This window comes from Excalfactoria chinensis, chromosome 4 (genome assembly GCF_039878825.1).
Source record: "Excalfactoria chinensis isolate bCotChi1 chromosome 4, bCotChi1.hap2, whole genome shotgun sequence".
Taxonomy (NCBI): Eukaryota; Metazoa; Chordata; class Aves; order Galliformes; family Phasianidae; genus Excalfactoria; species Excalfactoria chinensis.
The window spans coordinates 56,687,380-56,714,962 of record NC_092828.1 but is presented as its reverse complement, the minus strand read 5'-3'; the positions used below and the strand labels follow the sequence as shown (position 1 = coordinate 56,714,962).

The following is a 27,583-nucleotide window of genomic DNA, read 5'->3' as shown; positions in this document are numbered from 1 at the left end:
GGACGCGTTGCTTTGCGGGGGCGGCGCGGCGTCGCCTGCCGCGGGGCGGGGCGGCGGATGAGGCCTGGCGGGTTACGCGGGTGATGCGCGCCCCGCGGGGGCTACCGGGCCCGGCGCCGAGCCGCTGAGGCGCCGCGGGGCCCGAGCGGAGCGGAGCGACCATGCCGTGCACCTGCGGCAATTGGCGGCGGTGGATCCGGCCGCTGGTGGTGCTGCTGTACATCGTGGGGCTGCTGGTGGTCGTGCCTCTCTGCGTGTGGGAGCTGCAGAAGCTGGAGGTGAGAGGCTCGGGGGGGAGCGGTCCCCTCGGCACAGCCGAGACGCTGCGGCCTCGCTGTGGCCCGGGTGTTCGGCTGTGCCCCGCGCCGGCTGTGGGAAGGGGCTGGCGGGCGGGGCAGGAACGGGACAGCGGGCGGCCGTTCCCACCTTCCCCTTTATCAATAGCTGCAGAGCAGACACCGAGCTGGTGGAACGAGCACGGAACGTGCTGTAAGCCGGATCCACAGACAGCAAGGGAGATTTGGGCTTTTATGCATTTCAAAAGGAGGTGAAGAAAATCTCAGCGCATCATTGGTGTACATGCTGAACATGAACCTTCTTAAAACTTGATTCGGTCTAAAATATGACAGGTATCATAAGAGCTTTTTTTTTAAGGATTAAGACCAGAACTTTGATCTTGCATTCTTCTTTCTCTTTGCAAGGTTGGAATCCATACCAAGGCATGGTTTATTGCAGGGATATTTCTACTGATGACTATACCCATCTCCCTCTGGGGAATACTGCAACACTTAGTTCATTATACTCAACCTGAATTGCAGAAACCAATAATAAGGTAACATCTCACCTTTTACCTCTGCTGCAAATATTGAATTTAATTCAGATTAAGAATATCTCTAGTAATATTAAATGTTCTTTTGTTATTGTAACAGGATTCTGTGGATGGTGCCGATTTACAGTTTAGACAGTGTAAGTGTCCTCTTACTGTTAACAGCTCAATAAAACTGTTTGCTATGGGAGTAAGGGAAAATGGTGTCACAGCAGAAACAGCGCTGCACAGAAAGTTGTAGTCCTAGAAGCTTCTGTTCATCTGTGTTCATGGAGTACATTTGAAGTGTAGTTCTAACAGTATTATGTGCCAGCTGGGAATCTTGTAAGATCCCTTTTGCAACATTTTCTTAAGCCTCTCAGTCCTTGAGCATTCTTGACTGCCTTAGGAATGAGGTTAAGTTCTTGCTTCTGTTTCATCTTCAGTAACAGCTGAAGTGGAAACCTGTTGACCAGCCTGATACAATCATAGTCTCAAAATTCAGATCCTTACCTTTCTTTCCTGCATTAGGCATAGCACTAAAATTCTTTACCGAGAATATATTTACTTCTGAATAATTTTATATGACAGGTACTATTAACATTGCCAGTTATTTGTGTATGTGTCATCTGTTGCTCCATGCATAGATGATTTCAGATAGAGCTAAGCCGCATAGTAATTCTATGGATTGTATGTACAAGGCGTGTGTTTACTTATTATTGTCACCACTTGACATTGCTGTTACTTTAATTAATCCCATAGAAGACAGGTTTCCAGGAACTTTCCTTTGAGGTTTTGTTGTTTTTTCTTTTTGGCCTCTGGAAGCATAGTAAACTCAAAATACTTGCTTCTGTTTGGGAACCAAAAGAAAAGCCACCAGCAAATAGCATGCAAGATGCTTAGGTTGGATATTAGAAAGAACTTCTTTACAGAAAGGGTGGTTAGGTACTGGAATGGGCTCCCCAAGGAGGTGGTTGAATCGCCATCCCTGGATGTGTTTAAGAGCCGTTTGGATGTGGTACTCAGGGATATGATTTAGCAGAGGTTTGTTGTTGTGGTGTTGTTTCGTGGTTGCTTTTTAAGAAATAGGCTACTGGTTAGGCTGCAGTTGGACTTGATGATCTTCAAGGTCTTTTCCAACCTGAGTGATTCTATGATTCTATGCGCTGAATAGTGCAACAGTAATGTGATACTAAAGAAAAAGCCACAGAAAAAGCTGATCTATAGCCACAGTCTTGGGAAAAAAAAAGACAAAGACAACCCACAACAATTTTCTCTTAGAAATGCTAGCTTGGAGTGATGACCAACTACTGCTTGAAGACTGATCAGCTGCTGTCATGTATTCTGCTGTAATGCAATGGAAAGTTCAGCAGTGACAGCAGAGCAGCAAGGTCCCAGGCTGCAGAGAGTGAGGATTTGCTCAAATGCAGCAGCCGTGGGCACACAAATAAAGGGAAGAAAGTGCTTATCTTAAAAAGGCCTCAGGTACACAGGGATCAGTAACAAAAAATGCCCTTGCCTCTACTGGGTTGGCAACCCACAACGGTTGGCCCTTACATGAGGTCTGGGAAGGAGTGGATCCTGGTTCCTGCATGCACCTGAGCTCCCCTGGGTTGGCCCTGCCACCAGGTGCTCAATCACTGCTTCATACCATGAACTTTGTATTAACGAGTGAAAAGTTAGTTTTGAAATCCATATCCATAGAATGGCTTGGGTTGTAAGGGACCTTAAAGATATCTAGTTCCAACCCCCAAACTTTGACTGTGAACATGTGAAACTGAGGAAGCTGTTCTATCTTGTCTCTTTTTAATAGGAGTAGGTCAGGTATAGGGAACCATCTCCATAGTTACCTTTAAGTTAAAAGACTGAACTGTGTTGAGAGATGCAGAGCTCCTCTTGTGTAGTGCTATGATCTTGCTTTCATTTGAAGAAGCAGAGATGCCATCTAAAGTTCCACTTGTATTTTTAGAAAATGTCATTTTCTGTCTGTAGCATCACGCTCTTACCAAACAAATACTTCAAGTTCTATTTAATTAGTGCTTCCTGTCTAGTGTAGTATTGCTTATTGAACTAGCCTGCCAGTGTTGTCATTGGAATCCCTTCTGCCTTGCTTGCGTGTAACCTTTTGTGTACCTCTCTTCTTGCAGTGGATAGCTTTGAAATACCCCAACATTGCAATATATGTGGATACATGTCGAGAATGCTATGAAGCTTATGTCATCTATAATTTTATGGTTTTTCTTTCAAATTACCTAACCAACCGATATCCAAACCTCGTATTAATAATAGAAGCGAAAGATCAGCAGAGACACCTGCCTCCCCTGTGCTGCTGTCCATCGTGGGCTATGGGAGAGTGAGTATTTGATGACATACTAGATTTCAAGCTGTGTAGCCAGATACAGATGTTTTTGTACTTAGTAGTAGTATACTTCTGTTGCTTGGCAGTGGTCTGTTTACGGTTTGCACACCTTGTTCATCAGTGATGAACTCCGACTGAAAGCAGCTGGGATGTGCGTGTTTCCATCTAGCTGTAAAACGTGCTAGAAATCACACTTACTTACTAATGTGTTGACTCCAGTGCTGCTCAGGAGCACTTACTTTTGAAAAATGTTGGAAAAAGGTCTCTATGAATTTCCTTCCTTTGCCATCACAGAATGTTTGCCAAAAGCCTCGTTTCGATTCAGTGGCACCACATAGCAGATTGTTTGGATTTCCGTGGCTGAGAAAAGAAAGGCTGTGTGCCCATGAGCTGCTCATTTCTGTATACCTACTCAGCTGAGCAGAGTCAATTTTCCTCCACTCAAGAGATTTTAATAAGGCTGTTTAGAATATTAAATACAAATTATGAATGTAACTCCTAAACATACTCAAACGCAGGGACAATTTCATTCTCCTCATTTAGCCTGGCCAGAGTCTTTTTGAGGCTGGAAGTGAATTGCCAGGTATTTAATGTTATGCATCTGTGAAGTCTAGGTCTATTTGATGGCATATATGCACAGAATGCTTTTACATTTGAAGTTCTGTAAAGAAGCGAAGTACAAGTCACCATGAAATAAAAATGCAGTTTAGTGAAACAACTGAGTAGAGGAATTTTCCACGAGTCTTTAAATTCTTGTACAATTAATTTTGTGTTTGTTTTGCAGAGTTCTGTTATTTAGGTGTAAGCTGGGTGTTTTGCAGTACACTGTTGTCAGACCGTTTACTACTATTATTGCTTTGTAAGTACACTCATAAATTATGTATATTGTTCTTTGGGACATAATGTTGAGTTCGACTGGAAACAATTTTCGTGCCCTTTGTATTGAATCAATGCAGTTTGAAAGCGACGTAGTTGTGTTGCGTTCTAAATGGGTCCTTGCAATTTGCATCAGCCTCTGATTTCTTTATGGCTTCTCTACAGCAAATGCCTTTTTGCAGAATTGAAATAATAAATACATAATGCCTATAGCTCAAAGAAGTGGAAAAGGATGTAAAGTACTGTTTATGTGGGAAAGACATATTAGAGTTCTCTCAGTTTTAGAGTTTTCTTTTCCTCCTCCCCCCTTCCTGGTTTTAACAGCCGTGTATTTTTAATGTCAGGTTTCACGTCATTTTGTACATTTTATTAAACTTTGCACATGACACGCCTAACTGTCTGCCTTTATATTGTACAACTGTTGTTGTAAAAGACCAGCAGGCAGTTAAACCAACTGACGTTGATTTCATAAACGTTGTATTGTTGATCAGCACAATTAATTCTGCAGGCTTGCAGAAAAGCTGCTATTCACAAAGAATATCCGGTAAATATTTATATCAATGATTGTGTTTTAGCAGTTAAAAGCAAAGCAGCTAAAAAACGTGAGGTTTAATTTTTTTAATCAGCAGTGGGATATGTTAACTTTGCATTCTCCATTCTCATTTACTGTGCCAGAAAGCAAAATGTAACGTACCTATATATGTTACGATATGCAAACACAGCTTGTTCTATGGAAAATACAGTATCAACTTAATATATTGTTGAAAAATAATTGTGCAGACCTTCATTGTCCTTATGTGACAACCAAAACAGTTCAAACAGGTGATTAATGTGATGGAGGCTTAACAGTTGAAGAAAGTGTGTTTGTGTTACTTTGTCATTAATTCTACAAACTCTTTCAGAATTTGTGAACTAGTAGGTGTGTATGATGAAGGAAACTTCAGCTTCGACAACGCATGGACTTACCTGGTTATACTTAACAACATGTCACAGCTAGTGAGTATCAAGAGTGTATCTTTTTGCTCTTTTAAGTCATCATATTAATAGTATGTGTTTCTTATTATGGGAGCTATTGAGAGTAATTGCAGGAATATCTGGTCGTTCTTATAGGTAGAATGTCTCACTGTAATTCTGTTTTTATTATCTGCTCAATACTGTTTGTGCAGAATGTTTTAACTCCTCCATAAAGCAGTAAGGTGTCCCACTTCTCTATTCCAAACTGTTTGATGAACTGATCTGACCCAGGTGTGCTGGCTTCCTCCCAGCACCCATACAAGGACTTGTTAAAAATACCGTTACAAAGGTGGTGGCAGCAACCTTGAAAAGTAGAAACAGTGCTTGCATCCTTTAAAGAAAAAAAAGACAGCGAAATTACAAGGCTTTCTCAACTCTCTCTAGGCAAATATTATCCTTTCAAGGGACAAGGATACTCAGGAGTGTGGTAGTTAAGCTTTTAGTTTGAAATTAGCCCTAAGGCAACTATTGCTTTGGCTGCCTTGTGATGGGGAAAGGGCAAGATGTCAGCCTGTAGACCTGAAGATTTTCATTGTGGAGATCAGAGAGAGCACTTGGCAGCTTGCTGGGCAACTGGAGGAATTGTTTGCTGCTTCCTCTACAGCACACTAAACATGAGGTGCCGCCTCGCTTCTGCAGCAGGTTTAGGAAAAGCATGATATTGCACCTGAAAAGGGTGTTGTCCTAGTTCTGTGGCTGTATGTGTTGGGTGAATGTTAACTCATGAGCTGCAGCTGCTTTCTGCTGCAACAAGAGTCCCAGCAGTCTCACTGGGGAGATCAATTACTTGAGTTTGGCTACTTGGTTGCTTGCAGTCCAGATTGTTTAGATCTTAAAAGCTTTTCTTTTTTTTCCTTCTTAGTTTGCTATGTATTGTCTAGTGCTGTTTTATAAAGTACTGCGTGAAGAACTGAACCCCATCCAACCTGTTGGCAAGTTCCTTTGTGTGAAGATGGTAGTTTTTGTTTCTTTCTGGTAAGTTAATTATTTACTAGTTACTTGCTCTCAGAGCGGTGCAGTAACGCCCTAGCAGGGGAGCAGCTTGTTCTAATAATGAACTGCAAAAAAAAAACCAAAACAAAAACATTTCTTAGGCTGTCTTCTCTTTTGGTATTCAGGGCCATGAGTAAATATTGTACTACCTTCAGTTTTGAACACCTCATTAGAAGAAAGACACTGAGGCTGTGGAGCATGCTCAGAGAAGGGCAATAAAACTGGTGAGGGATGTAGAGCATGGGCCTTATGAGGAGTGGCTGAGGGAGCTGAGATTGTTTCGTCTGGAGGAGGCTCAGGGGAGGGGATGTTATCGCTCTCTACAGCTGCCTGAAAGGAGGTTGTGCCAAGGTGCGGGTTGGCCTCTTGTCCCATGTAAGCAGCAGTAGCACTAGAGGGAATGGCTTCAGGTTGTCCCAGGGAAGATTCAGTTTGGACATTAGGAAAAATGTCCTCTCCAAAGGAGTGGTCAGGTGTTGTAATGGGCTGCCCAGGGAGGTGGTGGAGTCATCAACGCTGGAGATGTTCAGGAAGTGTTTGGGTGTTATAATGAGGGATGTGGTTTAGTGGGAAATACTGGTGACGGGTGGATGGTTGGACTGGATGATTTTGGAGCACTTTTCCCATCTCGGTGATTCCATGATTTTAATGTTAGCCTTCTGTTTCTTTTCATTTAAAATCTAAACAAGCAGCAAGTTTTATTGTTGTGGGGTTTTTTTTGTTGTTGTTTGTTTTTTTGTAAGATTCTTACCATATACATACACAAGTATACTTAAAAGTAGGCCTTGATTACCAGATTTGCTTGGAGGTTTGTAGGCAATGCTGTTATAACCATAATTAATAATTTTTATAGGCAAGCTGTGCTTATTGCATTGCTGGTGAAAGTTGGTGTTATTTCTGAGAAACACACTTGGGAATGGCAGAGCGTGGAAGCTGTGGCTACAGGCCTACAGGTAGGAGCAGAGACAATTACTTAATAGGAGAAATCACTGTATGTAAGATGATTTATGATTTCAAATAACTATTATTGTATCTTACCTTGTATAGGCTAGATTAGTACTGAATTTATAGGAAGTTGGACTCTCAGCCAGTCACCCCAACTGAGTTTTATGCTCAGCAGTTTACTACCCATGTGTTATGTGGAAGGAATGTGTCCCAGCTAAATATTTCTGTTGGATATTACTGCAACCGTTTTTGAAGGGATTCATTAACAAGGTGGGTCTCGTTGACTCTCCACTTCTACCAAGACAGTCTGTCCAGCAGGAACTGGTTCCTGCATCTGCATCAAATGGATTGCACTCTGATGTCTGCCAAGAACATCCTCTCTCTGCTTTAAGAGTAGCTGATGCCAACATCTCAGTGCAATCACTGTCAGTCATTCAATGAAGAACTCTTTTTTTTTCTTTCCCCAGTCATTAATGATTAAATTTTAGTTAAGACTTCTTTCCTTGTTGCAGGATTTCATCATTTGCGTTGAAATGTTCCTAGCTGCTATTGCACATCACTACAGTTTTTCCTATAAACCTTATGTTCAAGAAGCGGAAGAAGGGTCATGCTTCGACTCCTTTCTTGCAATGTGGGATATTTCTGATATAAGGGCAGATATATCAGAACAAGTTCGAAATGTTGGTAAGTAACAGATATTATCTGTAAAAGAGCCTATGTATTTCAAGCTTTATTCTGTACTGTGAGGCATCCCTACAGTTCCTTGAGAACATCCCATACCAAATTAGTGGCAGCTGCATCCTTAGAGCATTTCATAGGGTATCTTGCACTACCTGCTGCCCAGTAATCCTTGAGTTAACAGTCTAGTCCTGAATGTTTCTTTCAAATAGATCCCAGGGGAAGTTTCAGGTGTTTAATTGGAAGAGTGAGGGATGTCTTTCACTTCTTTCCCCCTTCTTTCCCTTACTGGAAAGGTAACCTTTCAAAAACTGAAGATAACAATACCCACGTAGAACTGTTCTAAAGTAAAGACCAGACTAGTAATTGTAACGTGCCTAGCCTAGTGTCTGTCTGTTCAAAGTCCTTGGTATATTGTTCTATGCGTTAAAGTGTTACTTTTGTTTGACATAACTCTAGGAAGGACGGTTCTGGGCCAGCCAAGAAAAATGTTTTTTGCTGAGGATCATGAACAAAATGAGCATACAAGTTTACTATCCTCCTCTACTCAAGACCCAATTTCTGATGCTTCTTCAATGCCATCATCACCTATGGGACATTACCAGGGGTTTGGACACACTGTGACACCTCTCACAACACCAACAACGGTCCCTGCAGTTGATGGTATTTATAACACTTCTGCTACTCGAGACACTGAGGAATCACCTGAACACAGTTCATCAGAGAAAGCTTTGGATAGAAGTTAGACTCACCTTTATTGAATGTGTCAAGGAGCCTGTTTGTTATGTTCTTGCCACATACATTGGGTTAGCATTATACTACTAGTGCTGGAAGTTGAATAGCATGGAGTAGCTACTGTGCGGGCAGGAGAAGGATATGGCTGTAACTGACATCTTAACATTCTGAGTCTGTAACGGTTATGAGTATCTGAGTACCCTATGAATATAAAACGCACACTGTAAAAGTTTCTGCAGAAATTCAAGTATCGTATCCTTGAACTGCTAAACATTTATACAACTGTTATACAAAAGTACGGTAAAAATACACACCTTTCTATAAATACAAAAGAAAGGCTTGAAAAAACACTATGCTCTTGAAAACGTGAAATGTAAATAGTATTAGCAGTGGGAAGTGTTAATTTTGAGAATGTAATTTAAGGAGGGCAGTGAAAAAAATTCTTTACATTGGTTTTGGTTTTCTTATTAATGTTACTAACTTCATACCCCAAAGCTTGAATGGTGTGTGGGTGAAATGTAACTTCTGTGCACATGCCATCTTCTTTCCTTGCTGGCATAAATAAAACCCCTTCAATTAAGATAATTATCACAAAGCATCAGTTAAAAAATATCTAGTTTAGTTAAAAAAAAAAAGAAAAAGCATTCCCTATTGATCTCGCCATAAAATTCCAGGCACGGACCATATAGTTGGGATAACTCTTGTTCTTGTACCTCTTTAGTTATTAGTCTTTTGCATTCAGAGTGTACAGCCAGGAAGGTTAGCTTTGGATTAATACCTTTCACATACGATGGCTTTTTTTCCTATTCTTCTAGACTAATGAGGGGAATAAGGGATGTCAAAAATGACACAGAAAACAAAACCGACTTCTTCAGTTTTGGCTGCAATAAATTCTTCAACACCTGAATTTTTAAGCTGTTAACATATCCTGCTTGAAGGAGGTGTCTGTGGTAGTTTGTATTCATCAATTTGTATCTGTGATTATTGTATTATGCTTCTAGAATAGCCTATTCAAATGTAATAATTCATTTGTGCGTGTGCCCCAGAGAAGAGACCTTTGCTAAGGTAAAATTACGTAGGTAGTCTAATACTGGAGTTACTCGAGCATTATATTTTAGACCAAGACAAGGTAAATTTGTATCAAAACAGTTTGCAGAACTGACAAAAGCAGCTGCTTTTTTAAAAATCCCCCACAAGTGGGTTTTTATTACTGTTGCATGTTTGCAATCTGACAAACTGAGAACACTACGTGACACATGATTTTCTTTTTTTTCCCAGCATCGTTAGCAATTCCAGGATAAATGTTTAACTTCTGTCTGTCACGGTGGAATTCATCTGAAGTGCTTATTTTGCAGTACTAGTGTGATGTAAATACTGCGCCTTACTCACTAGGCTGCGTATTTTATAGCTGACTATATTTGCTCTATCTGAAGCTAGGGGGAAGGTGCAAATCGTACTTTCCACTTTGCCAAGTCATTGCCTTTGTTGTAAATAAGCAATTAAATATTTTATTTAAACTGGTGTTTTTTTCCATTCGATTTATTGCTACTGTTATTTAGAATGTAAATGACAAATGATGGCAATTGTTCTCTTTGGGAAGAAGGGGATCTTGTGCATAACTAGTAGAAGTGCTTGTAATTTCTTCCAGTGTTTTGAGTATAATGAAAGAATTCTTCCCAGAGCTTATCAGGAATCAGGTGTATTTATGCTTGACTCAACCTTTTCCTTGTTAACAGCCATGTTTTAAAAACAGTAAATAACAGCTTGTTAAAGCTTGCAGTGGGTGGGGACTTCCTGTTTGCTCTAGCATGTGCACAGGTAAAAGTGGGGGAAAAAACCAACTCTGAAGAGCCTCTGTCCTACTCTTAGACTTTGTTATGCATTGTAACCTTTAAATATAGGACGGTACGTGGTTAATTTTAAGAGAACTTCACCACCACTTCTGTTTTCAAAATAAATTGGAGACCTGTCCTCCCCTGTTCTAGAAGGAGCTTTATTACAGCCATCCAAGAGCTTCAGCACCTGTGGCTCCAACTACTCAGTCCCTCAATTGATCCCAGATAACCTAAATAATTCACCTAATGGAGAGTACACACTGATCTTGTATACAGTGAGACTCCAGAAAATTGTTTTTGAATACCTCTTATCTATGGGCTTTTGTTAAGGACACATTGCAGAAGTGCACTGTATAATGTTGTTGCTGTCCATTCCATGTAAAGAAGCCTCATGCTTAGCTGCAAAAATACCCTGTCCCTCTCTTCCCTATGTAGCTACAGGGATAAGATCAGTGCTTAGAGATGATCTGTTAGTCTTTCATCTGAATAGAAGATTAAGAAATGCTGTTACACTACATGTAACAACAGGAAGAGAAGAACAGTATACAAATGCTTGTGGTGGCTGATGTAATGACATCATTTTCTTAAGAGGAAAGAAGGTTGTATTACTAGAAATATGACTCTAAGAAACTCTAAAAGGCTTACTGGCTTTACTTTGTACTACAGAGCTTAACTTAGTTTACAGCACTCATTTATGACCTTTTATAATTACATGCAACATCACCACGTGATGCTGCAGCTGGAATGGCATTACAGTCGGTTTTAAATAGATAACATCTCATGCACTTAAGTAGGATGCTTTGACTACTGAGAAGTAGAACCAAGGTTCATGAAACAAGGACTACGCAGTCAGAAGTAAACAGCTGTGACATAGGCATTTTAGATACTTCTTCTTTAACTACAGGTGATGGGGCAGTGTCAGAAATCTGTCCCCCTTCTACCACTGCTGCAGTAGCTACCCCTCAGATTTTTAGATGCAGCCCCAGAAATACCTCCCAAAACTACCTGGTAAGATACCCTTGAAGTGCCCATTTTAGTCTGTCTGTTGGATGGACAACAAGTCTACCAACTCTTTTAAAACAGTAAAATAGCCTTTTTGATCAGTACATAAAAATTAGACTTTAATATAAATTAGTACCAGTGATGTACACCAACTGTTCGTAACATACGGTTTATGCTGGATGTTTTTCACTGTTTAACTGTGATGCTAATATTGCTTTTATGGTGCTGAACATCAAGCACAAGTTCATCTCCAACCTGAACTTGGAGAGGCTTATCAAGAACAACTGCAGCTTGTTTCCAGTGCGAGAACTCATCAGATGTATTCAAACTATGCTCTTCATCTAGATGTATGTGATACCAGAAGGGAATTGCAGTGACTTGGCCAGACTTACAAATCTGTACCTAAAAAATATTTAAGATATTAGTTTGACCATTTCAATCAATGACATTTGCAGAGAAGTAAATTTTGCACTGAAATTTTCATCCCAGGTGAACAATAATTGGGCAGTTCTAGAAAATGACAGTTAAGTGCACTTAAAATTGTATGTAAGTACATACACACACAGACATAACTCACCTTCACCTCTTTGCTAGCAGTGTTTAACAGAGGATTCATGAGGTCTAGTCTTAGTAGTTCTGCTGGCTTACTCAAAGGTACACATGGTAACGTAGAGAGATCCAAATAAACACGAACAGGTACCTAGGAGTACAGACCGTAACTTTAGACATCAATAGTCATTCCAAAGTGATACGTTTATGACAATTATAATGCAAAAGTTTCCAGGAATTATTGTCATGTCTGTAAGAAACAGCCAAAACGCTCAATGCTCTCATTTAACCCCTTCTGAAATGTCATTGTTGTGATATGAGGTGATGAAGGAGATAGAACTCCTAAGAGCACAGCCATTCTTCTGTACATTCGCATTATATCTCTCACAACTCAGACAAATACTCACTCACTCTAGTTCCAGGAAGAAAAAAACCAACAACTATTTCTTTAGCTTCATCTCAAGGCCTCATCAAAGAAGTCTCTCTTGATATCAAAACATGAAGTTTCAGCCTTTTAGTTTTCTTCCATTTTATACTGAAGCTCAACAATTAAACAGCTGCATGCTTTGGAACTGTACTTGGAGGACATCCAACAACTCCATACCTTGAACTGGTTGATAAAAGGAGCTATATTAAAGCCAAGAGTTGGTTCTGTTCCTTGAACAGCACTCTCCAGTAACAAGGACTGTGATTCTACAAGCATCCCATATACCAACACATACTGTGGAAATATCTTCCCTCCACTCTGAAGTAAACACCTGTAAAATTAAAGAGATTTCACCTCTATAGCTTATCATTCAACAGCAAGGAAAGCACACTTACATTTAATACATTAATAAATACACACTAGTTCCTTTGAAGTGCCCAAAACATCTGAGTTGGATCCATGTGACCAGACTGTATTATAAAGAAAAAAAAAGAATTTATCTGGTAATACTGTACAAAGCAACATTTTCTCAGTGTCGGTATTGGAAACAATGATATTTCAATATGAAGGTAACAGGACTTACTCAAAGCACCAACATCTAATAGCTCTTTTGGTGCTTCCCTGGCTGTTCTAATTCTATGTATCTATCTTTTAGCAATACCACTTTATGCCAACAGTAGCTCAATGTACACGTGATGGAGCTACCTCAGTTATTAGCAAGATAATGGCTATCCTCGTTGTTTCTAGCAAACCAAGAAGATCTTCCATCTGTATCATTGCATGCAAAAAATAAAGCAGTCTATGGGAGTGAGATCTTGACACTTCAAGTTATATCAGACACCCAAGATGCCCCAGGAACGCTACAAGGAACACTTTCAAAAGTTTTCAGATAATTATGGATTCCTAAAATTCCTTTTGTCCATTTGTACTGTACCTGGATATTGCAGCCTTTTCCATCACCTCCTGCTGGATTAAACCAGATGTCTCTATAACATCCAAAATAATAATACTCCATAATTTATCGGATTTGGGTCTCTGTAGCACCACATTTTCATCTTCTAAGTGGCTGAGCCAAAATTCTACAGTTTCCTTAGGGAAATTATTTGCTTCTGCAATTACATTAAGGACTGCCTGATGCTGTTCCTTCTCAATAGAGCTGTAGGCTTTAACTAGTCCAAGTTTGCCAGCTATAATTGGTAGGATGGAGAAGCCTTCAGATACATCTAGTACATACAAAGGATCAGGAACCACATCTAAAGAGCTCTTGCTCTCGTCTTCTTGGCTGTTCACCCCACAGCTATGTCTGTCAATATCCATGGACTCCAAGTCCTTACTTGGATTTAATGATGACAGAACCTTGCCCATGGCAGCTCTGAAGCATTCGTGGTACGGTACATTGTTCAGCAGGGCTATTTCTGTGGATTCCAACACACAAACTTGACCTTTGTCATCCTGTTCACTAGCTGTCTGAAGACTAGCCAAAGCACTACATAATTCAGCCTCATTGCCCAAACTCAGCATGTCGTCTCTGTCACTGCAGTCCATCCCACACTCCGAAGTTAGAAAAGAAATCTTCTGGATCTTCAGGTAGCAGTCTTGGCAGCAAACTTCCATCACCACAGTATCTCCAGCCTTCACAGAATAATCTTGGAAAAAACAGCACAAAATCACGTCACTTACAGCAAATACTATCACTGCAGCAGATGTGCAGTGCTCCACAAGAATAAAAGCACAGAGATTATCTCAATGCTTCATTAGCTGTTTTTACCATGTATGAAAGATTTGTTCTGGTCATGTATCTTATTCCACAGGAGAGAGTGAGACAGAACAGATGCAGAGGCTTGAATACACAACACATCATAGGCTGGAACCAAAACAGCCTGTTCAAGAGGAGGTTCCTCCGATTTTCAGTACTAAGCTCTGTAAGCCACTACTGAAATCTGCTGCCATGTTCACATTTGCCTTAATCTGTCCTACACTAGACAAATCCATTTAATCTCAAAACAAGCTTAAAATAAATACAAATTTCTCCAAGTGTCCTGTCAACAGCAGAGCTGAACAAAAACACACAAAGAAACTGCTTTGATGTTAAACTGTTACATATTTAATATTTACATTTTTATACTTCCTGTCGACAAAGTGTATTTGTATTTATATGGAAAACAAGAGCTACAGTTTAGAAAAGGTCAGTTTTATCTAAAACAAACACAGTTCAAGTTGGCCTGTATCTACCAATACAGACTAAAAGTTCTAAACAAAATGGCTATAGTTTGACAAACATCTTTCAGTGGCAATGTACACTAAAAGAGTCTCATCTCTCTCATCTGCTTTAAATTAAACTGGTCTATGGCACAGCTGCCCCCACTATCTACCTAACAACAGGTAAGTAAATAAGAAACAGGTGAACAAAGTAGAAGCTGCTGCTGCAAATGACACTGGCACTGAGGAACAGCTGTGACCAATGAAGCTATAATCCAAAGCAGATGCAAGGGGGTGGATGAGAGCTTCTAGCTTTGTTTTTGTGGCAGCAACAGCTAGCAACTACTAGCTCACCTCCCTTTCAAATGCCACATCCTGATTACACAGATCACCTTGTCACATCCAGGTGATCCTGGCCTCACCTTTTGGGAGTGATCCAAAAAGTATCTGATTCAGTATAGAAAAAATATTATTTTTGAAGTATTTATTCTCCCAGACCTTCAGGAGGTTCCTTATTTGTCTCACAGTAGAGTCTGACAAACAAGACCTGCTGCAGCAACTTCCAGTACAATACATAAACTTGATCAGGAACCACCTTCTCCTAATCCAATTACTAATCTCAGAGACTAAGAAATGGTAATTTGGCTTCATTTTGTTCTTGAGCTAGTCAGTTTATGTACTGCATCAAGAAAATCTACAGTACTTACCAGGGAGGTCTTGCACAGGATAGACTGCCTGTTCCCAGCAAGTTTCTTCACTAGGACTTGTAGACAGAGCATGCTCATCATCAAGCTGCAGTACAAACCACACCACAATAGCATCTAGCATTCCTCCTTCAGTGACTGGCTGGCTGAGCTTCCAGGACTTTCTATGTGCAAGGCTCTTCAGCTCCTGACCAGAACGGAAAGAGAAAAAAGTGTGAGGAATACATCCATACATCAAAAATGGTTTCACAGTAGTTACTACCAAGTCACTCACATTGCTGTACCAATCCACGAGGGCACCTGACAGAAACCTGGAGTTAACAAAATGCTACAATGCCAACTATCAGTGCTTGTCAGCATACGGGCTCTCTTCCTTCACTGAAGCACAATTATGCACACACAACAAACTCCTTCCCACTAGCCAGTAATGGAAGCACAATCACATCTAAAACAATGTATTTAAAAACTAGAAACTGCAAGTTCTACTGACAAAGCATGCCTTGTAAGAACTTAAGTCTTTGATATCAAACTCAAGCCAACACTCAGACACATGCTTCAGTTAAAACCTGTGTTCAAATTCAGAAATACAGCTCTAGAAATTGTTAAGCAAGCACTGAGTTCACTACAGCCAAAGTTCAGCACAATCTTTACAAAAACATCAAATCAAACATCTTTGAGATTATATTCTCTGCAACCTACGTTATCGACTTTGTGTAAAATTTTACTACTGAGTATTTCCTAAATAGTCTTCAATAGGTAATAGGAATGAAGCCATCTTTCACACACGCTTCTCCCAGTAATTACCTTCTGCAGTAACATTCATAAACACAACAGGCACAGCTCTGATGTCTTTTAACAGCTCTGGCATAAACCAGCAAGAGGATATTAATCACAAGGGACCAAGGTTCTCTTAATTACAATCGTTATATTAGTAACAGCCTTGTCTAAAAATTCCTTATTTTACAGACGAGCTCCCATCAGCACTTGTTCTCTCTAAATTTCACTCTTAACAAAATGCACAAGGCAAAAGAAAATTCCATGCCAGGAACATAACTTGTAGTTCTCTCAAGCTGCATTTTTTTCTTCTCCCGTTTTATTCTTGGCCTGTGTTCTCCAGAAGTTGATCTACCTCACTACTGAGAGATGGCTGAACAATGCATGTGTCAAAATTACAGGATGTTATTAAAGTTTATCATGAAAAAAAGCTTCATTGGCAATAGCTCAGTTCCTTCAGGGCCTGAAAGGAGTAATCAGCTGTAATTACCAGCTGTGATGGTAAACAGTTACTTCCACTCCCAGTGACACCAAGGTGCTGCCAGCAAACACGCACGCAGGTAGTTACCAGGCTAGGTACAAACGTCTACAGCCTGCAATTACAACCACATCTCATTCCCCTGTTGGGGAGGAACTGCACTGCTGCTGCTAGTAACAGCAATAAAGGTAATCAGCACAAGTCAGAGGCCTTTTTTATTATTACTATTTTGACTGGCTATAATTACTTTTCTGGTCGTTACTTTGAAAGGGACGTGCTAGTCCTGTAACAACAGTGAACAGCAACTAACTATTCCAAATTAGTTAACTGTGTTTCTTCCCTTCACCTCTACTGATGATATCTCCACCTTTCATAACCAGAGTACTTAACACAAAGTTTCAAAGGAACAGATCTTCACTCAAGAGTATGGTTACATGTCTGTCAGTGTCAGAGTCTCAGGAGTAGACATCTTCCAGGTGTAGCATTTTCTTACGCTAGAAGCAGAAGCAACACAGAAATCGCTCCCAGCAATGTTCCAAAGAACCTTGTCTTCCTTCATTTTTAACCTCAGGACGTCAGACAAGCCAAGTAGAAAAAGCTATTGATTCAGAACACTGCAATTCCTGGCCAAGCAGTAGCCAAGAATAATTTCATTTATATAACAGAATCTATTCTAAGCTCTGACTCACCACTTTAATGTTAACTCCTCACCATGGGTCAACGAGCAAGAAACGACTCACCAGAGATCAGATGCAGAATCTTTTTAGCATGCTCAGCTGTGAGCAGCTGATGTTCTTGCCTTACAGCTCAGGTCTATTTGGTAGAAGCATACAAATACACTCTGGGAAAATGCATAGAATAATTCTACTATATTTTAGAAAGCTGCATAACAAATATCTTAGGAGCTGAAGGGTGGAATCAAAATGGTTGAATAGGATATGGTATTTTAGCTCTCCTCTCTTTTACATGTACCCCAACACTTACATACAATTTAATGCCAGCTGTAAAACATATCCTAACTCTCATCTCCACAACTTCTCTGAAGACTCCCTATAACTTTAAAGGAATTAGCTTAGCCAGTTCCTTGATGCATAAATGATTGAAGACTGGTCTACTGAATTCTTTCTCCATTTCCTGTACTGATGCTAGCAGTTGTTTGGTCCGATGCGTGAGCTAGTCTGGGGAACTAAGCGACATCACACAAAAACCTTTACCTTCAAAAATCCAAGGACTGTCATCTGATGAATCAGATAAGTATGAAAACCAGTACAGGATTAAGGCAGCACTGCCAACCTTGCATATGTAAACCATTGCAGAATTGAACATGGCAAAAAAAGATGTAGGCCTCTTTTATACATAGATTAGTGTTCTAGAGGATGTAAAGAAAATATATGTATTGTTATATATACATATATATGTATATGTATTTACCTGCAGATTGTTGAAATCCACTGTCATTATTTGAAAGGGCTCTGTTAGAGGTACATAACCTCCAGGAATTCGACTGAGTTTTTCAGTGGTGTAAGGCTCAACAGTTTCCTCTGAACCAGCAAAAGCATACGTTGGACTAAAGAACTTCACAGAATGTGGCAACTGTACACCAGCAACTTCTTGTGTTCCCACTCTGGGGGGAGAGAAAGAGGAAGGAGCATGAAACTTCATAATCCTTTCAAGACTGGCTAAGCGTTTCAAATGCAGTGCAGAAGAATTAAAAGACACCATGTTCTCCTAGAATATTGCTTTACTGTCATGTGATATGAACCTTTAAAGTACATTCTAGAAAATGCAAAAACAAAAACCAAACAACTCCCCTCCCCATCCCCCCAAAATAATAAGAATCAATGAATGACAGAAATGCTAATCAGTGGAGTGCAAAGCAAACAATCAGCATCAGACACAGATGCAAGATAATAAGCACTTAAGAACGAAAGCTGATTCCCTGTCAAATAAAGGCTCGATGTCTGCTGCTAGATGATATATACTCTGAAGTGTACTTGAGGAAAAAAACAAAACAAAACCTCAAGTATCCACAGACTTCTGGGCTATTCATCTACTTAAAACCATTTGGGCACAGAAGTGATGAGAAGCTGAAAAGTTGTATGAATTTACAACAAGACCAAAAAAAAAAAAACAACACTAGACAATATAAAAAGCACGAGGAAAAAGATATTTTCACACTGCTATTCCAAGTATCTTCAATCATGTTGCCTTCAAAAGAACATTTAAAAAAGAGTTTTGATGCATCTCATGAAAACACCCAGGGAAACACAGGGATGTATATCACAAGAGTTTCATCCTGCTTAAAATTTTTAAGAAATATTCACTGCCATCTTTCAAGATGCTGATTACTCCTAAAGTGTTATTCCTGAAGGAAAGTTCTTCTGTGACCAATTACTATGAGAACTTCTGTCTCTTTCTGACTACTCTTCAGGGCTAACACATTAGAAGTCAATGATATGGCACAGGTATTTTTCTGTTCCAGTGCATAAAAGTATCTGCGTAAATCAGTGTTTCCTTTAACTTGCAACAAGATTAATCCTAAACAAAATAAGATTAAACCTATTAGACAGACTGTCTCCATACAGTGATACTGTTTTAGAAGATGAAAATGAAAACAACTATGGAAATAACTGATACAGTCACAACTGGTATCAACAAAGAAACCTGAGAGTATGTGAGCTCAAAATTAGGTAAGGCACATATTGAGAAGGATAATGCAAAGTGGGATTATTGACATTCAGGCTTTACAAAATCCTGTCCACATCTGAAAGGGGTAGGATCTAGCAGTGAGGTATGAAGCAGATTATAAAGAAGGTAAAATGAGGATAAAGGTCAACTGTTAATCCAAGAATCTCCAATACAGAAATTGGGAAGTAATTTTACTATTAAGGAATCGCATGTCTTTAGTATGCACTAATGGTATTTGTTTTCAGCATTACTGAAAATCAAGAGTTTCTAATGAAGTGGTTTAGAAGAAGGGAAAAAAGAAAAAGCGTCCTGAGAAAGGAGAGGGAAGGGTTGGATCAGAAACCTGCTTAGTGAGACATATGCAGTCATTTAAAAAACATAAAGAGAACAATAAATGAAAGCTCACAATTAATAAGTCACAAAGTCTTCTCCCAAGAAACCAATGTGCGTCCAAAGTGTGCTAGAGTTTAAACATACCTGTGATGTCTACGTATCTCTTTGCATTCCACTGCCATTCCAAATACTGTAGCACTTGCAGGAATAACTTGCCCATAGTCTTCAGCATTGACATCCTGATTTTTTGGCTGTAACGTTAATAGGAACATTTACTTAAACCTACTCCTATCTTTACTTAAAAACCTACTTTAAAGTTAGGATTACAAAAGTTCGCATTAACCAGGAGAAATCTCCAAGTCTCTGTCATTCCCGCAAATCAAACTTTTTCTTAACAGTGTATTTCAATATGATCTGCACATCAGTTTTACTTTATCATTTTACTACTTCTGTAATTTTAAATCCATGCTTTAAATTGTATCCTATTATGTTTGATGCAACATCTGAGGACCTTTCCCACAGGCATAATTCCTGCACTTAACACCAGAGGTCATCAGTTCCAGTTAGACAAAATATATTTTCTGCCAGTTAAAACTTGTTTTTAAATCACTGTTATTTGGAATCAAGGCAGAACACAGAAAATGTATTTGCGTGTGTGTGTATACATATAAATAGTGTGTGTAGATATATGTATAAAAACAATATATAAATATGTATATACAATTAAGCCAAATAGAAATCATATTTACACTTACCTACATCACCTACCTTTGGCTGTAAAAGCAGATGTTCCCAAGCATGTATCAAGCTCTCCACAATCCCCTCTCCAAATAAACCAGCATCAACTGTTTCTGTGACAACTAAGGAAACTCTACATGAGGGAAAAAAACAAACAAATAGCATGAAATGTAATTCGTATCATGCATGTCTGTTAAGTTATTCTTCTAAAGAAAAATACTAATGAAAAAGCCTATTCCAACATGAGATCAAAGCACAACTTTTACCAGCGTTCTGAAGTTTCAATACCGATGGGCAACTAAATCCTTCTAACAAATTATTTAAGATACAAATAAGACAAAATTTGAGCAAGAGTTTACCACAAATCTTATTGGTCAGTATTTAAAAATACATTGTGGGGAAAGAATCCAACCCAAATAAGAATTTGTTTCAGCCTGAGGCGCAGCCAGTATTTTGTCTGTATCTCGTGCAAGTGCCCATGTGTTACAGTTTTTTTTCAATATTCCTTTTTAACCAGAAGACCAGACTTCTCCAGAACAGTAACAACTTATTCCTGACAAGTGAAACCCAGTAACTCAGCACAGACACCCAGAGGATGCACATGGTCAATGAGTACAGCTTAGCTGACAAAGTTAGACAAAGCTTGTCTGGCATGCTTAACCATGGCAGCTTTGCTTTTCCACATTATCAAGTCTTTACCATCATCAGCACAGATACTTTATCAACGTTACTAATGTGTAATAAAACATTTCCTTCCCATATTTTTGCTCTGCATTTCCAGTAGCAGTGAGCTGAAGAGATAAACCAGCACTCTGAGTATACTATAACAAACTAACATCCCCTTAGATCCATACCTGCTAAAATTTTTCCTAAAGAGTCCTTTTTGAAAGTGATAGAGCACAAAAAAAAGAGTAAGGTAGCCTAAAAAGTTTGAATTGCACGTGGTGAGAGCTATCACAATGGATCAAATTTTAATTTGCCAAAAGGAATTCCCAGTTGCCAACTCACCTCAGCAGCTCTTACTTTGCTTTAAAAGACATTACTTAATACTGAAAATATAAGCTACTTAGCTTTCCAAAGCGCATGGATCTCTGCTACAGTGGGCAAATACATATACTCCTAAGTATCATATGAGTACATCAAAAGCAACGCTCAACACAAAAATCTATTCTCACAGGAAAAGTTACAACACTCTTCCACTGAATCTACTCCAGCATCTAATGCTGCTCTCACTGCCCTCTGGTTCTATCCCATGGCACAAAGAAAACATGAGGGACCTGCACACAACATGTGGCACTTCTTTCTCCTCTCTGAAAATAGTATCAGGTTCTGATGTGATGAGAGAGGAAGCTTCTCCCCTCTTCTTGATAAGAGGCAGACAACCTGCATTTCTAATCTCTCTGTCTGAACACAGAACTTCACATGGAGTCACAGGGGTGTAATATATCCCAGATGTAGTCTTCTTTTGGAGGTCCCATTATAGAACTCCATCCCCAGTTGCAGAAATGAGTCCCAAGTTGTTCAGTGTGAACTTTCACAGCGCAATAACCTCACTACTCCTTTCCTGTTGATGCAACATAATTGCACATGCCTCTAAGATACCACCCAAGAACTAAAATACTTAATTTGTAACATTACTGATTTATCACACAACTTAACATAATCACAAAAACAATTTCTGCATTGCTCCCTAAAATCTTAAAACCTTCTCACCATAAGTGTGGTTGATTACCACAGGGAAAGTTATTCCCTGTTTAGATTACAGCACATCTTAAATTAGAAGAAAAATTTAAATGTTATCACAGTAGATGCAACAACTCACCTTTCCGGTATGTCCTTTGGAATTTCTATGTCAAGTGACTTCAAATGTAGAAGCTTGATTTCTTTGTCCATGTTATTTGCTGCCACCACATCACAGGCAAGTTCATACATGGTTTTTGACAATTCACAGGCAAAGACAGAAGATGCTCCTGCCTTCTTTGCAAACATACTGAAATACAAGAATCAGAGCTTTCTCCCTCCTGTTTATCATTTAAGGTAAAGTATGTGTCATAGTTCTATGCCTTTTGGTTATTGGTATTCCATGTCAAAAGACTAAGTACTGTGTTATGAAGTTCTGTTTATGCATCTGCTTTTTATTCAAAAAACTGCCTAAAACTTATCATTGAAAATACTAATTTTCATTACATTTCTTGCATGAATACTAATACTACACAAACTGACCTCCTGTTAACATACTGTGACCAACACGGACAGCAGGAGATTCCCCAGCTATACTAAATCCACTCTTCACAGTACAGCATTTTCATTCACTAATATTTTCCATATAAATGAAGAGATTACTTAATACTACACAATAGCTTAGGACAGAATATTTGACATTACAGCTCCAAGAGTGATATAAATTCTCCAATTCATACAGTAGCTCTTGGTACAAAATAAAACCTGCAATAAAATGAACATTGCACCCACAAACACCAACCTCAAGACTCACTGACTTTTGAATGTTGTTTCCTTCCATAAGTCTTGCCTCAACAAGGCATAAATGTAAAATAAAATAATCTTTTAAGTAGCACTAACATTTCCTTAGACAACAAATATTTCTAATAATTAAATGTTAAACATATGCTTATGACGTACCTCAATATTCCTGTTCCTGTTCCAATATCAAGGACAGACTTGCACCCCGAGCAGACAGCATTCTCTATTGCTTTCAGGTAAGTAAGATTCCTCTTGGCATCGTTAAGCATGATGAAGTGCCAACGTTCCACAAGCCAGTTTGCAACACGGTAGAAATTCTCCTTTGCATCAGCAAAATCTGGATTAAGTTTCACTGCTTTGTGAAAATACCCAGCTGCTTCATCTCTGAAGCCCATTCTAATGGTTAAAACAACAAATAGAAAGCATACGTTCAGATGCCAATTATTGGTAAATATCTGTAAGTCCATAGTCTTATATCAGACAAATGACAACAGAAATATTTTACATTAGATTCTCCATAAAAATACTAAGATTAACTTATAAAAAAAATTATATATATACACATTACTTACAACTTTACATCAAATCACTTTAAAACGCAAAGGTAGTAAAAAATTTCACGTGTTCCAACCTTCATTTGCTATTGGCATCCTTTTACAATCTAGAATAGGTTCTACAAGAACTTACTGTAACTGTATGACAGTAGCAAACCTGCAGTCTCACAGATTTTTCAAGCTTCAAGGGAATGCTACAAAATCCAAGTTCCTCTCACCACATTTAACTTGAATATACTACAGAACAATCAAATTTTGAGTTGCCAGTGCTTCCATTAAGAGGCAATTCTGAAATTAAACTGAGAACTGAACCAAACTTCTATAATAGCTATAGCATATGGTCAAAGCAGACTGCACTGAAAAAGAAGAGCTGTAAAATATATCAAAGTGTCCAATCAGTTCTACACAGCACACGTGACTAGCTTCCTCATTTGAAAGGTTCATCCAACGTGACCTCAAGAAGGACCAGAATTTAAAGACAGGATGCAAAAGCAATAAAGTTCAGAGATCTCAGAGGGGAAAAAAACAATGATAAACTTTAAAAATTCTATGTTAACAACAACAATACTTAACGTGATGAATTTGAACAGTTAGTTTTGTTTTTCTTTAGTAATTATTTAATTAATGGTTTAAAAATACTCAAATGTAGTGCTTTGACTTTAACCTTTTACTTCAGCAGAAGTGCTCTTTTAAGCACAATTTAATTTTTGCTGCGACTATCAACACATTTTAGCACTGACTAATCAACTTTTCAAGCTGACAAGCACACAACATTCAACTGCACGCATTATATAAAGTCAAGCATAAACTATGCTTAAAAGAAATAAACACAGTCTTACATGCTATGTTCAGCTGACTACTCTTTCACAACATACAAAACTAAAAACCAAATGTTATAAAAACTGAGTATACACTACTCAATACAAACCTGAATAGATGTTCTCCCATACTGTTACATATCACTTCATCATTTGGATACAACTCAAGTGCCTGTTCATAACAGTTAAATAGATCTTGAATCCGTGCTAAAGAATCTAGCTCTTCTGCCCATTTGAAGAGGGTAAACTGGAATGTTTCCTAGAAAACAAAACGTACAGCATTGAGTTAGTTACCAGAAGAGTGGAACTGAGACTTGAAAACATCAGAGTTGGCCAGACGCACCTAAACACATAAATTTCCCTTCAGCAGCAGTACACTCAGTACTGTCCCAAATCAGCTGGCTCACTGAAAGTAACAGAAATAAACTCTCAAACATCCACACAAAGTATCATCACCCAGCAATGGATACTAAGGGCCTATGCACATACTAATGTACGTTACTCTACAGAACAAGTGAATATTAACACTGGCCCATCTTTATTAAACTTAGTAGACATATACAGCACTAAAAGAAAAGTACATCAATTTCCTTCTATAGACACGAGCAGTTCATTAAACATTTATCTCAATTACTACTATTCTTTTATTTTCAAGACTGAATAGAAAGATCAGCTACAGACAAAGGCACAGACCACATCACACAGACTCAAGAGGAAATCAAAGAGCACTTACTTTCACACTGGTTTTCAGCTCGGGAGCTAGATTTAGTACCAGGAGATAGTGAGCATATGCAGTTCCATAATCCTGGTCCTCCAAACAATGCTGAGCACTCTGCAAAGATCTAGAAATGAGCTCCCGCCTGCCGGCTTCCTGAGCACCTCGGTGACTACGACGGAACTTTGCGTTCAAGTTGGACATTCTGAAGGCTGGAAGCACTGCTCCTCCTAGAACAAACAAGTAACACATGCAAGTAACAAGACAAGGTTACACAGAGCAGACAGACTAAGCAACCTTAAAGTTTTCATAAGCATTGAAAGTTTTCATAAGCATTAGGATCCCAGATCCTAAGCATTCAAAAGCATTCCTGTCTTTATACCACTGACAATTCCATCAACTTTAAAATGAACATTCACTATTCAAAAGTTAAGCATGCATCACTTTTGGGCCATATGAGGTCCTGCAAACAACTTACAATTCTTTGCTTTTAAAAAATAATGTTGGTATTGCATATTTTAGCATGCCTTTAACCAAGTAGTTCTGTGTGCCAAAAGCTCATGCACTGAGTTTTCAGCGAGTCACAGAGGTTAACCCTTTTCCACTTCAACAACAGTAACCCCATAAAGCCATATCTCCTGCACAGACAGCAAGCTCACAAGACAACACGAATATCTCTCCTCCTCAAGAAAACGTTAGTTATCAGAAGCAGTGTCAGTTACCGCTCACATTCATAAGGCTTACCTACACATAAGGGCCTAGAAGTGCCTTCGGGATTTTCAGTTATGCCCTAAAGCTGAAGAGAGCAAACATTACATAAGGAGTGACTGACAGGAACACAAAATCACGCTAACAGCCTGTCTATTTGCTTAAGAAAGCAGCAGCCACGAACGAAGCAGACATCGTTAACTTGCAAAGGAACACGCGAGCGCACCCAGGAGCCTGAAGAACCGGTGTGAGGACCCGAAACAGCGAGGGCAAGCAAGCCGGCGGGGAACACCACACAGTCCCACAGGCCACAACATCACCCAGCAAGGAAGAGGAGGCTGAGTTAGGCTCAGGACTGCCGCAGGCACAAAGTGCGGAGACACACCGAGAAACCAGCTCCCTTCAGGCTCCCAGAATCATCACCTGCTCCGCACGGACTGAAACTCCTGAACACACCACTCCCGCACCACAGGCCGCCGCCATCTTAGGGCCAAGAGTAAGCCGGAGGCGCATGCGCGGAGCGACGGCCGCGGGCCGGCGCGCCCCGTTGCGTAGCAATGGGCGCCGCGAGTGTGGTGCCGCCTCCTGAGATGGCGGCGGTATCTGTTTTCTGCCTCGTCTGGGGCTAATGCTCCTTCTCCCGCCTCGGGTTGAGGTCAAACGTACTGTCTCGGTTAGAAACTGTTATTAAAAGTTCATCTTGTTCTCGTACTGCTTTCCCCACTCCCTCTGCTGTATCTGTGTGTATGTAGTATATATACATGCACGTATACACATAGCATAAAGGTGCTTGTAATTGCCCAAGTTATTTGCCACCCACATCCAACATTTAAAACTGGTAATTCAGGGCATAAGAACACAGGTCTAGCTAGATGTGGCCTAAATCCACTGCCACTCCAGTCCCTGGCCATTCAGTGCTGCTCAGACCTGCTCTACGTGTAAGAACTCCCATCACCTTAAATGATACAGGATGTAGTATAAGAACACCATGTTGCGCAGGCACTGTCTGTAGCTGGACTGCAGTTGTGCTGTTTGTAACATTTAATTTGAATTACGTTGCTGATAAACCTGGGTAATGACATCTGAGGAGGAAATTCATACCACTTTGTTTTAAGTCACAAACAAGTCTGAGTTGCCTCAGCCTTTGACTCTGCTCTACACCAACAGAGATCACGAGGAGCAAAATCCAGACCTTTGCTCCCACTCCTCAGTACCTCACCTTGCCTCCTCCCATGCCTATGACACCGCTTATCTTCTTCCATCATGGAACGTGGCAGGCTGCCTCCTCCTGGGATTAACCCTGGTGTGCAGCTCTCTTCCAAAAAAAGGCAGAGTTCATTCAGTCTTGTCCTACTTTTGAGACAAGAACAGGCTACGCCATTGTTCAGTAATTACAAAGTGTTTGAAAGCTGTTCATTATTGCTTCCCTTTTCAAAAGCATGAATGCAGCTCACCCAGGGTTTTACAGTTGTGGCTGCTGCAGACACATTCATTTTTGAGAAATAATCACCACCATGCCAAGCCAGCATGTTGAACAAGGTGAAAAAGTAATACAGATGGGAGAAAAAAGTTACTCTGAAAGAAACACAGAGACAATTAAAACCATAATCCAGAGTAAACATTAATTACTGCTCTGCAATATCACAGGGGAGTAAGTAGTAAGTCTACAAACTTTCAGAGTGAAGGGACCCAAAGGAAAGCACTGAGGAACAGGTTACCTGAATGACATTGCCACCAGCTTCACACAGAGAACAAACATGCCAGAAAACCCAAACCACAAACTGATAAAGTGCTTAGGGTGAACGAATTCCGAGAGGATGTGCAAATATTAGCTTCAAAGGATAATAAAATATATCTAACCAGAGCTGTAAAGCAGGATTGTGGTACATGGCAGGAAAAAGAAAGCAGGAAGCACTGTTAATTATCACCTATGGACAATGAAGTGTAAAAAAGAGTGGGACTCTCCCAAATGAGCCAGTATCTCAGCATCTCCATCATCCTCTAAACCCGTATTTTTAGATCAGAGAAAGTGCCAGATGGGTAGCACATCTTACAGTACTTATTTCTAAGCATAAATTGAGTACTGCTGTGTGCTAATTTGACCCAATATAAACTGATATTGCATGCAGTTACATTAGTGGAAGAAGATTACTAAAAACTGGCAGTGTAAAATCT

General features: G+C 39.6%; 2 protein-coding genes across 4 annotated transcripts; one reads left to right on the top strand and one right to left on the bottom strand.

Moving 5' to 3' along the window:
* Nucleotides 1-14: 14 nt before the first annotated feature.
* Nucleotides 15-9,926, top strand: TMEM184C (transmembrane protein 184C). Its single transcript, XM_072334836.1, has 10 exons — nucleotides 15-278; nucleotides 702-832; nucleotides 930-966; nucleotides 2,953-3,158; nucleotides 3,949-4,023; nucleotides 4,943-5,036; nucleotides 5,917-6,029; nucleotides 6,901-7,000; nucleotides 7,505-7,676; nucleotides 8,130-9,926. Exons 1-10 carry the CDS (start codon nucleotides 162-164, stop codon nucleotides 8,414-8,416), a joined length of 1,332 nt encoding a protein of 443 aa, XP_072190937.1. The 5' UTR covers nucleotides 15-161; the 3' UTR covers nucleotides 8,417-9,926.
* Nucleotides 9,927-9,935: 9 nt separating this feature from the next.
* On the bottom strand, nucleotides 9,936-25,933 carry PRMT9 (protein arginine methyltransferase 9). Of its 3 annotated transcripts, XM_072334833.1 has the most exons (14): nucleotides 25,832-25,933; nucleotides 25,445-25,496; nucleotides 24,719-24,930; nucleotides 24,096-24,244; nucleotides 22,773-23,009; nucleotides 21,955-22,122; nucleotides 20,163-20,265; nucleotides 19,539-19,645; nucleotides 17,805-17,997; nucleotides 15,125-15,308; nucleotides 13,153-13,864; nucleotides 12,396-12,549; nucleotides 11,820-11,942; nucleotides 9,936-11,644 (listed from the first exon to the last, which is right to left on the bottom strand). In XM_072334833.1, the coding sequence occupies exons 3-14, from the start codon at nucleotides 24,902-24,904 to the stop codon at nucleotides 11,429-11,431; spliced, it is 2,532 nt and encodes an 843-aa protein (XP_072190934.1). In that variant the 5' UTR covers nucleotides 24,905-24,930; nucleotides 25,445-25,496; nucleotides 25,832-25,933; the 3' UTR covers nucleotides 9,936-11,428. The 3 variants fall into 3 exon arrangements, with proteins under 3 accessions (XP_072190934.1, XP_072190935.1, XP_072190936.1); XM_072334834.1 differs by lacking the exon at nucleotides 25,445-25,496 and having other exon boundaries at nucleotides 10,877-11,644; nucleotides 25,832-25,906; XM_072334835.1 differs by lacking the exons at nucleotides 21,955-22,122; nucleotides 22,773-23,009; nucleotides 24,096-24,244; ... (1 more) ...; nucleotides 25,445-25,496; nucleotides 25,832-25,933 and having other exon boundaries at nucleotides 10,877-11,644; nucleotides 20,150-20,264.
* Between the last annotated feature and the right edge of the window lie 1,650 nt (nucleotides 25,934-27,583).